At 33.8% G+C, this 13,553-nt stretch overlaps 1 protein-coding gene across 4 annotated transcripts in view; it reads right to left on the bottom strand.

Annotated features, from left to right (window-relative positions):
• The window catches only part of LOC108910829 (serine/threonine-protein phosphatase 4 regulatory subunit 1), a 115,325-nt gene that overhangs the window by 22,175 nt on the left and 79,597 nt on the right, over nucleotides 1-13,553 (bottom strand). For all 4 annotated transcript variants that reach the window (XM_018715570.2, XM_018715572.2, XM_018715569.2 and 1 more), the window contains one exon: nucleotides 2,188-2,294. In XM_018715570.2, the coding sequence (XP_018571086.1) occupies nucleotides 2,188-2,294 (107 nt within the window). The remainder of the gene's footprint in view (nucleotides 1-2,187; nucleotides 2,295-13,553) is intronic.

The raw sequence follows: 13,553 nt of genomic DNA on the forward strand, positions 1-13,553 counted from the left end.
AAAAATAAATATTTCAAATCAAAAAAATTACAGCGTGTTTGGGACATAAATAGGTAAGTTTTCACCAAATTTCGTGAAAAAAAAATTTGTTTGTAAAAGATAAAAATAAAAAACCAAAAACTTGGTTATTTGAATTTTTCACATAAATTTTGAGGTTATGTGAAAAAAGTGTAAATACAAAAGTTGTAGATCTTTTCATTACCTACAACTTTTTTCCATAAGAGTTGTAGTTTTTCCGGAAATCAAGATAAACCGTTTTTTACCCTTAAAAACTCACCCCCTTCCCCTTCCCGACCTCAGATCGCCCGTAAATTATTTTTCTTTTCATTTCTGTTATATTCTCTTCCTTTTCCAATGGGTTTCATCCTACTATATATTTTTTTCACTTTTTACCATTTTTGAAGGCTTAAGCACTGGTCTATAATTGTTTATGAGTACAAAAATTCGACCAATATTTAAACAAGCGTCAGAGCTCTCCTAATTGACGGATTCGAATTTTTCAAAAAGTGTTTGAAAGCTTGAGAGCCTTTCTATATGCGATTAAATTTTCAAGTATCTAAGAGTCTTGGTTTTTGCCGTGCAAAATTTTGAAAATTTGCAATTTTTTTTCAAAATCTGGATTGCAAAATTATTATACAAAATCTATCAAACCGATTTTGATTAAATTTGGTGTGATGATTCTACATAACATGAAGTTATCTTGAGCCAAGTGTGAAGGTCCTATACCCAATTTAAAGACCCCAAAAGAATTCCCTAAAAAGTAATGTTTTTAAATCCCTTTTTTGCGATTTTTTCGATTTTTACAATAATCATGATTCATTCGATTTGTAACTAATCGTATTTTGTAAAAAACTTAATTACAGACATTTTTTCCTCTTCCATTTTCGCCTAATATCAACTCCTGAAAAGATACATAATTAATTAGGAAGAAAAATATGACATTTTTCGAATTCATTTTTAGTGATATTTGAAAGCCAATAAGCCAAAAATCTCCGTGGATATACGATTCACCCAAACCAAAACAGATACCGCCTAGTCTAAAGATGTTCTGCGGCAAAAATGTCAGTTGAATAGTTAGAGGACTATTATTTACCTTTAGAGTGCTAATATTTATTGTCCAGCTTCATATTTTTGTAGCTATGTAGTTTGTTTCCGCTCCATGTTTAAATATCTCATAAAACTTAGGCAAGATAATTATTTTAATGACACAAATACCATTGCAGATGTGATCCTACACTCTCCTATTTACAGAATTGAAAAAAATAGGCTAGGAACGTTTTACGACCGTCAATTAATTATTCCTCTTTCGTCACATCTACCCGACCATGCCTACTTTTCCGTGCATCTTCAAATAAATCCGATGGTGGAAAATACACCAGAATACCGTACAGGTGCCTCACGTTAAACCCAAAGTTAACACAGTTTTCCCAGAAACGTACCAAAACAGTTATTCTAGGAATGGGACGGCAGCTGCGGATCGCGCTGCTAACCTTAGGAAGCGAAACGGCAAAGCGACCGTCCCGTCCCATTCATTAAAATCCATTAGGATAAGGCAACCGATTTGGGAATTTGATAATCGGTAATCAGTCGAAGGCAGGGCGTCCGTCAGGCAGCCGAATCGGTGAAAGTCGTTAACCGAGCGTCATAGGCGTCCATAGAGGGCGACGAAAAGTGACGCTCTCTTCGAATCCGTGAAAAAAACAATACTGACACAAGAATTCAGTCAAAATACTACAAGTAATTGGAGAAACAACGCTACTGATCGGCTAACTAAGTATACTCCGGCGTCTACGCATTCAAACGTGGTTTATATCGCGACCGGTTGTTAAACCGTCCCCCTTAAGGCATTTTCTGGGTACGCCCATGGCGGCGGGCAGTGAAAGGGAGGGGGGATACAATCGCACACGTGTTCGATACCCTCATACACTCACAAATAATAATTATTATAATAGGATTCCGAAAATAAAACTAATAATAATCTCATTTCGACAGCGTTAAAAATACATCGCACTCGTCGCGCCGGCTGAATCAATCGAATTGTAACGGCGAAAACAGCGGGGTCGTTGTGACCCCACCAGCGCTTGAAATTCATAAAAAATACATACATTTACTACTAACCATTAACTGAATTGAGTGAATGTATACAGATGGACGGTTCTAAGTACCAAAAATAAATGCTGGACTTACCATCTCCTATCCTGGTGAGGACCTTCATGATCTCGGGCAGGTCCCGGGCAAGCACGTCGGCCGGGGCGGTCCTGAACAGGTCCTGCACGATCCTGGCCACCATTTGCCTGGAACAACCGAAAAGAACAGCAATTAGACCACCACAATACATTACCGCCCGCGGATGGCGATTTTTTTCGCGCGACGGACCACGTGGCGCGTCGTGGCATCTCGCCCAGGAGGCACCGTTCTAAGAATTGGCGGGAAAACGACTAGCGAAGTCGGTTTAGAATAGGACGAAAGGCGAAGCGTACTACGTCTCGGGTGCGCGCGCACCCCTCCGTCTCCACCGAGCCGCACCATTGGCGGAGACCGCGTCCGAAGAGTCAGCGGTACCTACCCTTCGCCGGGTACCGCGGCAGGCGAGCGCGGCTTTTCCAAGAAGGACCGTCCGAGTAATTAACGTACGGGCCCCGGGGCGAGGGCGCCATTCCGCAGCGGGTCAGGGGTGCCAACAGGGCAGTCAGATACAAAAATACAAAAATATTCGTCTATTTAATAGTAATAGTTTTTCGACCGGTTTTATTCCAAAAAAATGTGTAAAATAGCACTATAAATAACATACTCACTCATATCAAAATTTCATGGAAAAATACCCAGTGCTTTCCGAGAAATATCCTATAAAATGTGTACAATTTTTCGCACGCAACGAAGAATCTTCAGAAGGACTTTGACGTTTAAACTTTGTTCGAAAAAATGTAAAAAATAACACTACAATAACGTACACAATATCATATCAAAATTTCAGGGAAAAATACCCAGTAATTTCCGAGAAAGCAGTGGTTAAATTTTCATATGAGCGAAATATCCTGTAAAATGGGTACAATTTTTCGCGCGCAACGAAGAATGTTCAGAAGGGCTTTGACGATTAAACTTTATTCGAAAAAATGTAAAAAATAGCACTACAATAACATACACAATATCATATCAAAATTTCATGGAAAAATACCCAGTGCTTCCCGAGATATCAGTGTTTAAATTTTATGTGAGGAAATATCCTGTAAATACAATTTTTCGCTCGCAACGAAGAATCTTCAGAAGGGTTTTGACGTCTAAATTTGATTTCAAACATGTAAAAATACCACTACAATAACATACACAATATCATATCAAAATTTTATGGAAAAATACCCAGTGCTTCCCGAGATATCAGTGTTTAAATTTTTATGTGAGGAAATATCCTGTAAATACAATTTTTCGCTCGCAACGAAGAATCTTCAGAAGGGTTTTGACGTCTAAATTTTATTTCAAAAATGTAAAAAATACGACTACAATAACATACACAATAACATATCAAAATTTCACGAAAAAATACCCAGTGGTTTCCGAGAAATCAGTGTTTAAATTCTAATGTGAGCGAAATATCATATAAAATGGGTACAATTTTTCGCACGCTTCGAAGAATCTTCAGAAGGGCTTTGACGTTTCAACTTTGTTCGTAAAAATGTAAAAAATGCCACTACAATAACAAACACAATATCGTATCAAAATTTCAGGGAAAAATACCCAGTGTTTTCCGAGATATCAGTGTTTAAATTTCTATGTGAGCAAAATATCCTCTAAAATGTGTACAATTTTTCGCATGCAACGAAGAATCTTCGAAACAGTTCAACATAAAACTCCCAAATATTGAAGACTGATTGGCAACAGACATATAACCACGGTGCATTTTTTTCAAAACTTTTCGCTAGTCAGTTTTTGAGATAAACGCTAGGATTTAGTACCTTTGCATATGATTCTTTTAATGAAGAATAACTTTACTACTTATAATCGCGCAAAAATGTCACGAAAAACAATTAAATTTTTAATTAAAAATTAATACCTCACCACTGTCAAAAAGTTCAGAATAAAGTTCCGCTCTTAAGTCAAGCTTAAGAATTAGCTTTAATAATATTTTTTAATACTGACAGTAATTATGTAACAACAATCCAACGTCATAACTATAAATCAAACTTTTAAATTGTAGTAAGTGTACAACAACATTATTAATAACGATAAAAGATTTACAAAACTCTCTTAAATTTTCGTTAGTAGCATTAGCATATTGCGTAGACGAAATTTTTAAACAAACGACGCAAACAGAGCCAAGGACAAGTATCGGAATGTTTGTAAAATCTAACAAAAAGGATTATTTTTTAAATAGTGTACAAATCTGCAACATACACTTTATGCTCTATAGAATTTGAATTTCTTCTTTCTTAATTTGTATATAATTTCAAAAATACATCTTTTTTGTAAGTTGTTTTCATTGTTCAAAAATACAGCATTATTAAAATCAAATTTATGACTAGCTTCTAATGCATATTAAGAAAAGGCTGTGGATTTAATATTATCGGAGGTAATACTATATTTGATTATAAATTCCTTTGGGTACTTAAATATTGTTTTGCTTCGCCAACGTATGTACCATAGCAACAATTGCAATTTATTTTATAAACAATGTTAGTTTGGTTTCCGTTTCATACATCAGGGCAATGTTTAATGTTAAATTTCTGTCATATCTTTGTAATGTTTTCCGATTATTTTTAGCAACAGTATTTGTTCCACTATTGTTACTATTATTAGAGTCATAATTGTGAATTTTTTTTTTTGTAATAGGATTACAAATTACCCACAAAAATAATAAAAGTACATAGGCATCCATATCTCAAATGCCTATGTTTGACGTCAGAAAATTATATATTTTGAAAATTTAGAGAAGCTATGCTATCAAACAACTATTATGCACACTCAAAATTAATATATCTCGAACTCGAACATTTTTTATGACTCCCAGAAGTGATTAGTGGATCATCTTGCGCTTTTAAATAGAATATTACTAAATACAATTCCATGAAATTATATTAGAACAACGGTTAATTGAGAAAGACGCATTAATATTATCCTAAAAATATCAAAATAGGACAGTGTAATATGAAATTTAAAACATTATTTTTAACTCATTTCTGGGGGCTCCCTCTACCTTAAGGTTAAAGGTTTTTGAGTGGGGACAAATAAAATTCTGAAGTCTATTACCGAACTTATTTATAAAAAATTTTAAGTGCATATTTGAGTTGTTTCTCAATTACTTGTTGTTTGAACACAGGTGAAAAAATAATACTACGAATACTAACGATTATCTGAAACACATAAGTAATCATTATCTTAATAAAATATGCGACAGTTTGTATGAATAACGGTCGAGAAAAATTGACAACAGAAATGCACATTTATTTTGCGGAACATCGATAAACTAGAAGTTACACATATTCTTTGTTTGTTCATCTCCTTTGAAAGCCGAGTTAGGAATTTTATTTTACTTCGACAACTGCCGAAGTTTATGACTGTCCTCTATAAACTGTGCAAGTCTCTCTACAGGTAAGTAATTGCTGCAAAATTTGCAAGTCTGTTGACTGTTTATTCTTGTTTCTTTCTTCTTGGTTATCAATTTGTTCTGGGTTACGATCTGGACATTCACATAATTACTGAAATTGCGGCAATGCAAAATAGACAACTACAAGCTTCAATCATAATCAAAACAGGTGTTAAACCAACAACTCAGATTATTTTTCAAACTTTGCTTTGGTACTTCCGAAAACTTAATAGAAGAAAACCGAGAACCACTTCGAACTATCGCTTTTTGTTCGTCTTTTAAAAGACTAAAAGAAATGACAGCTTTCCCTGGGGTTTTCGACGTTTAGTAAACGGTGGTTTTTAAGTATTATAATATGTGGGTATTACCACACGGCTGCTCACAAATACCCATTCTAGTAAAATTTATATTCGCGTCGAGTAAGGCTTCCATTCGATCGGAATAAAAAAATTATCTCCCCGACCTACGCCGCGGGAGGGGGGCAGGTGGGGGGCGCGGGCGGGGACAAGGCGACTCGAATTGCGTCGCAGAGCTCGGCGAGAACCTCCGCAGCGGTATTCGCCAATGTTTTGAATCCGAATTCGTTCTCGATTTTCCAGATACGCTCGAGATAAGTTTTAACGCGTAGGGAAACGGTCGTTAGCGGCGTACGATCGACAGGACTCACCTGGATATCGACGAATCCCGTCGCGGGTTACAACAAACGGACCGTATCTTCGACTTATTATTGTTCGAGTGACGCCTGAACCGCCTGCGAAGCGTTTTACGTCATCCCGAGATAACGGCGTAGGCACTTGTATTCCCCGAAACAATAAATCCGATTTACTTACTGTGCCGGTAGGCAGGGGTCTAGAAGCGGCAATTTTTCATAAACAACAACTTATTTTTTTCCTAATTGGTTACAAATTTGGCGTAGAACAACGCATTTTAATATTAAAATTTAAGGGGGGGGGGGTTGTCGAAGTTATTTTGTGTCGAAATATGCATCGTTTCCAAGATACAGTGTTTAAATTTTAAAAACTAAAAACACACAACTTGCAATAAAATATGTTTCATCTTTTCTCCTCAAAAACGGTGCATCCTACCAAAAAAATTGAAGTGACCAGTTTCGTTCAGAATTGATGGCGGATTTCTAAAAAAATATCTAAACGGGGAAAAAATCAGTGGCGTACATTTTTTTTGTTTAAAAAGATTGTGTCAATTTTTTTTATTAGCATTTTATTTTTTTTATTAGCATTTTTTTCGAAAATCAGTTTTTCCAATATTTTGGAAAAATGTTCGTAGGTACGACCTTTTGGAGCTGTTAGACTTTTTTGTTTTGAAAAAACCACAGCGCCTCTGTAAAAATTACTTTAAATTTTACAGTTTATTTTTATTCAATTTTACTATCGAAATAAATGACCTACAAAAAACTACCTACAAAATCGATACCTCTCACTTTAACTCGTCGTAATTTTTTTGCAAATTGATTAAACAATTCCAAACTATTGTCTTTAGTTTGATTTTGTTCCATTTGCTGTTTAGGATATAACTAGATGGTGTACATTTATATAGGTGGATAAAATGCTATACCTCAAACATTTACACAATAAAAACTATTAATCTTGGAAAAATGTTTATAAAATTATTTCTTTGTGAAAACAATAGAATCTGAACAAGGACTACCAAACAATTTGTACTTAATAGTCATATTAAAACCATGCTGATAAAGAGGATTCCTGCTTTGATTATGTTATAATCAGTAATGAAGAACACAACCTACAATTGAAATTGTTTAATACACGGCAATAAATAATGAAAACTATAGTGCATCTTATGTATAAGCGTAGTTCTAGCCACATTTAGCTTATATTGGTGCAGTAATTGATACAGTTCTAAGAATATTTATGAAAAATTGACAATTCTTACAAGAATTTGAACGATTGAAGATAGTGTTCTAGACAGATGTGCAAAAGTATATTTGTCGTACTCATGCGAATTTTCCTGGTCTTTCGTGGAATATAAGACCTTTTACAGTGAGGAAAATCGACCAACAATAAAGTTTTGTATTATAGTAGCAATTTTTCTTAGTGTAAATTTATCATATGCTAAGCTTAATAAAAATGATTTTACCAACACGATTTTAAAATGCTTTACTAGAATAAAAGGGACCTTCTTATGGTGAATACGTACATTTTTTCCATTAACGATAAGTAGCACAACTTATTGCGAAGGAAAAATGAAAAATCGTATAACAAACAGTAGCTAGATACTTTTTTAGGGCGTAGTAATCATAGTTTACACGCAGACGCCTGAGCTACGTAATTATTTTGTGTCCAACATTGCAACAGAAATGCTGCTTTGTCCGTCTTTCATACAAATAACGTATTATACGTATACTCGAAAAATTTTCATTAATTTTTTAGTGATTTTCGAAAGGCTGTATATCCGTGAAAAATGGTCGTACCGAGATAAACAAAAAAGCGTTTTGAAGCTTCTCTATAGTTTAAAGATCTTTAGACAACAAAATTTGTTGAGCTACGGTTATCGAGCAGCAATCCCATTTTTTTTTTTAGGACTCCAGACTCAAGAAAATTTTTTCAAACTCAACCAATACAGAAGTCAGTTAGCTTATTTATTCTGCTTCAATTTGGTTTTTTAAAGTTCTCCATGCGACTACTGGCTGCCGAAATATCGATGGTTGAATGAAAAATAACACTTTTGTCTTTAAACATCGACATCTCTGCAAGGTTGCCGAATAAACAAATTTTTTCATTCTTAAACATCAATTTAAATAAAGTGCAAAAAAAATGAATTTCCTCAGATTTTTAGAAAATTTACCTCTAATTTACAAATATTCATGAAAAGACTAATGCTGAGAGAAATTTTTACGGCTCAATGTATCTACTCGCAACAACCCTGTAAATACGTGTATACCGATTTTAGCAAAGCATTCGATAAAATTAATCGTAATATACTTATATCTAAATTGTCTGAAATTGGTGTACATGGTAACCTACTGAGACGGCTTACCTCTTATGTTTTCAACAGGTCGGAATTGGCAACTATTAGTGGTTACAAATGCCCCCCCTACGTTGCAATGTCAGGTGTTCCTCAGGGAACACATTTGGGACCTTTACTATTTTTAATATATACCAACGATATCCGTCATTGTTTCAAATTTTGTAAATTTTTACTCTACGCAGACGATTTGAAAATTTACTCTCAAATAAATAATTCCGATAATTGTATATTGCCTACCAGGAAGATTTAAACTCTTTCTTTGAATACTGTAAATTGAACAGGCTTCAATTAAATTTAAGTAAATGTTTCTATATTTGTTTTACCCGTAACCAAAGTATATACTCAAATAATTATAACTTAAATAAGAATATTTTAAATCAAGTTGAAGAAATAAAAGATCTTGGGGTTGTATTTGATAGGAAAATCAGTTTTACTTCACATATTGATTATATAACTTTAAAAAGCAACAAAATGCTTGGTTTCATTGTCAGAGTTTGCAAAAATTTTAGGTCGATTTTTGCTATTAAGTCTATAGGTATATTTTGCATATGTGCACATCAGCATAATGAATTTTGCACCTGTTGTATGGAGTCCTCAATATACCTACCATATATAAGTGTCGACTTAAGGCCATACAGAATAGATTTATGCGATATTTACACTACAAGGAGAGCGGTGTGTATTCTTTTCATTGTAGCACGATTTTACGAAATCATTATCATATTATTTCATTGGAGAATCGAAGAATTATTGCCGAAGCAGTATTTTTGTATAAGCTTCTTAATGATTTTATAGATTCCCCAGATTTATTAGCCTTGATCTGTTTACATGTACCACAACATGATTTTAGAGTAAATGCACTGTTTCATGAGACTTTTTATCGAACTAATTCTGGTCAAAACTCTCCTATAAACAGAATATGCAGACATTTTAACTTATACTGTAGTACTCTAGATATTTTTCATTCCTCGCTTATTAGTTTTACAAGATTTTTAAAGGGAACTATTATTGTAAATTAACATTGTCTATTATAATAATCTTTTCTGTACTTTTATATTCAATTAGCTTTAAGTAATTCGTGGACACAGTTTTGGGCTATAAAGCCTGTGTTTGTCCCTTCTCCATAAATAAATAAATAAATGGACAAGTTGATGCATCAAACCGTTTCTCTGTCCCAAAGTTTTGGAAATAATTAAAGAACACGCTTATTGTTCCTATACCTACACTATTAATCACAATCAAAACGAAAAAGAAGAATTTTTCTTGACTGTGTTACGTTAAAGATAAAAATGTAAAGTAAAGGATTAGAAGAATAACATATGCATGCACACGAAGGACTATACATACATAATTATGTGTAGTGACTAGTGACAATACCCATTGTGTTTATAAGTTACCAACTTTGAGGCTTAAAACTTTTGTTTTACATTTAAAAAGTTAAAAATTAAAGGCGAGGGATGGTATGGGACTGTCCAATTGTAGACATCTTGTTTTTTACTTGTAACTTTTTAAATATGAAGGAAAGGTTTAGACAAAGTTAATAATTGAAATTAGGTGTTAAAGGCTACTTAGTTATGGCAACCAAATCATTTATTAGCGTCAAAAAAGTCACTTATTCGTGGTAAAAAAGGTAATTCTCGACGTTGCCACAATTAATTCTGGGATGATAACCAAACGACTACCACAAAAATTTTTGTTAATAAGAAACGATGCATAAAAAGTTAGCAAAAAAGCAGATATTTTCTCTCAGGGCTAGTCATTTTCTATTTATGGCTTAATGATACTTCCCCCAGTGCAGTTACCTCAACTTCGAGCACTGATATCTTTGGATAACATTCAAATAACGCAGGTAATTATCTAGGTTTAAAGCAAATTTGCAAAATAACCCACCAAAACGTGCAACAATAAAAAAAATCCCTTCTGGTACGCGACGCGGTCGCCAACATCGCGAAATCTCGCGGATCTCGGACGGCCATGAGTGCGGCCGGCCGGTCAGTCGTGCGGCCTCGCGAAACGTCGTTCGCGAAACACCCGAATCGCGCTCACCGGCAGCACCTCTCGCGGCGGCACCGGTTCCTGCGACGCGGACCAGCAGGACGGCGATTGGTCGCGCAGCTGGCCCCGCCCCGCGGAAACCGCCTAAGATGGCCGACCGCGGCAGGGCTTTCTACGCAGCGCTTTCCCGAGGATTTTTCGGCCCTCGCGGAAGCTCCCGCGGGGGTCGACAACCCCGCCGTCGCGGTGAAAAATTCGGCGTCTCCCCAAGGGCGGACCCGGGACGAACGGATTGTCGTTTTAAAAAATCCGCGAAAAGAGGTGCGGATTTACTTAATTGCGTACTTAAGTGTCAAATGTCTCTACGCTGGGAAAATCGAATGTGAAAATATTGTAATTTTGCACAGAATATCGCTGATGCCAAAAATATTTCAAACTTACTGAATGAATTTATAAAAATTCTGTAAATACAGTCTGTTTGATTATAAAGCCCCCCGGTTACCCATTTTTGGACACCCTGTAAAGTATATAGGCATATACATATTTTAATGGGATGGAATTTATACATCGATTGTTTTTAAATACATTTTTTTTGCACGTTTTGATTATTTTTTTTATTTTCTGTCCAACCATAATTATGAAATGTGTATGCAACTCAACATTCATTAATTTTGAACATATATCTAAACCTGAAATTTTATTAGCTTCCAAAAAACAAGATGACATCTGGGCCAGATAAATTACCCTCATAAAAGATTGTATATCTGTGTTCGTTGTTCCTTTAAAAATATTATTTAGCTTATGTTTGAAGACAAATATATTTCCACTTGATTGGAAACAAGCAAAGGTGTGCTGGTGTGCCCAATTTTTAAGAATGGCAACAAAGTGAATATTGAAAATTAACGTCCTCTATCTATCATTTGACAGACTTGATCACCAAATCCTTAAAGAAGCAACGCGTTATCACTATTTAAATCATACTTAAATAATAGAGTCCAATTTGCTTCATATAATGGGTTTGTATCACCCAATTACTTTGCAACTTTAGGAGTCCCTAGGGCCTTTATTATTTCTAATTTAATTAACATTTGTCAAGTAGTTGACTGCAATAAGTTATTATCCATATTATCAGTGTTATAAAATCAGTATTTAAAGAATTCAGAAAGTTTTTAAAATTTTTGTATTTTAAAGAAGTTGGAAATTATCCAGAATTTGATACTCAATACAATACGTTGCTGACAAGGTTTGATATTACCAGTTTAGACGTAAGAAAATGTTCTTCACCGTCTTTTTTATACAAAATATTACATAACAGTATTGATTGCTCCGTTTTTCTGTCTCAAATTCAGTTTAATATACCCAAGGAACACTCAAGACATACGAAAACCTTTTTTCTCAACATTCCTATAACGAATCTTACTTTAAAATAACCTTTAGGTATATGTAATGTGTTGTAACTTTTAATAAATCATGCCACTTGTGTGACATTCATTTTGATAATTTTGGGCGTATATATTGGTTGAGCGTATTATTATTATTATTATTATAACAAAATCTTTGAGAAAAATTTAAACAACTTGCAGCCTTTGACTTTAGTTTACGGTGCTCGCTTTCTAAATCATATCAAATGGAAAAGCGCTGGAAAATGAATGGTTTTAATGAATCAATTGATATACTGCAGGTTTATTATGAATGTAGAAAAAACAGTGTAGCGACTTTACATTTATATCGACAACGTTACCCTAACAGAATTTTTCCTAACTGAAGAAAGTTTGAAGCAAATCTAAGACAATTAAGGCTTAGGAAAAATCTGTACGTAACAATAACTTGGTAATATTAATAAACAAAAAATTGTACATTATTAAAAGCAAACAAAAAATGTAAAATGAATAGTGAAAATGGATTAATTAATTTTTTTAAGAGTTTTTTACTTATATCTTGGAACCCATCCATTTTGGAAGAATATTGAAGAGGAAAAAAGTTTTAGAATTGAATTTTGCACAATATACTGTAAATTAAACATGCTGAAAATTATTACCGATGTTGAAAAATAGCAATAATTGATGAAAAAAATGCAAAATAATAAAGTTCTTTGGATAATTTTTTAAAAATATTTTAATTGTTCTGCGGGCATTCTAATTTTGGTAAAAAAAACTTTAGAGTATAATAGAACAACATACCAAATTTCATTAAAATCTATAGTTTTCGCAAAATAATTTTTTGAACAAATTTTTGAAAAAAATTTTTCGAATTTTCAAAATTAGGCACAGCCTCAAATAAAGCATCTATTTCAAATGGTTTTTGAAAAATTGGAATCGGTTGATTAGGACGGCCAGAGTAAATTTTTAAAGTTAACTCTTTTTTTTATTTTTAACCAATTAGTTTATCAATTTGCAATTTAGTATTGTGCAAAATTCAAATCTAAAAATTCTTAAACTGCTTTTCCTCTTCAATATTCTTCCAAAATGCATAGGTTCCAAGATATAAGTAAAAAATAGATATTTATTAAACAATTTTGCAATTTTGAAATTGTTCCTAACCTCGCCCAGATGTAGGGATCTAGACTTTTATTATGTGAGTTGTACTGAAGGTATTTCCGCAAACATTAGCTTGCCTCTCTTACATCCAAGAAGTGGAATATTATTTGGACAGATCCGTCCTGGTCTAATACTCATTCATTGTCAATTCTTCCAAATACTCTTCTAACTGATCTCTCAAAAAATTTTTATACCGTTCACCAGTTAAAGAACCATTAAAGAAATTTGGCCTTAATATTTTTTACCCGAGCATACCACCACATATTAATTTAAAATCGACTTTGAAAATTTCTTTACCTAATTCTAGGATGGCTCCAATAGTACCTTATGATGTATTACGGTTAAACAAGCCGTTGCTAGAAAAATTACTTTCAGTTTTCTATAAATTCAATTTTGGAAAGTTGGGATTGTTATTTGCATTATTGCACTGTCTTCTTTAT

This window comes from Anoplophora glabripennis, unplaced genomic scaffold (assembly GCF_000390285.2).
Source record: "Anoplophora glabripennis isolate ALB-LARVAE unplaced genomic scaffold, Agla_2.0 scaffold290, whole genome shotgun sequence".
Taxonomy (NCBI): Eukaryota; Metazoa; Arthropoda; class Insecta; order Coleoptera; family Cerambycidae; genus Anoplophora; species Anoplophora glabripennis.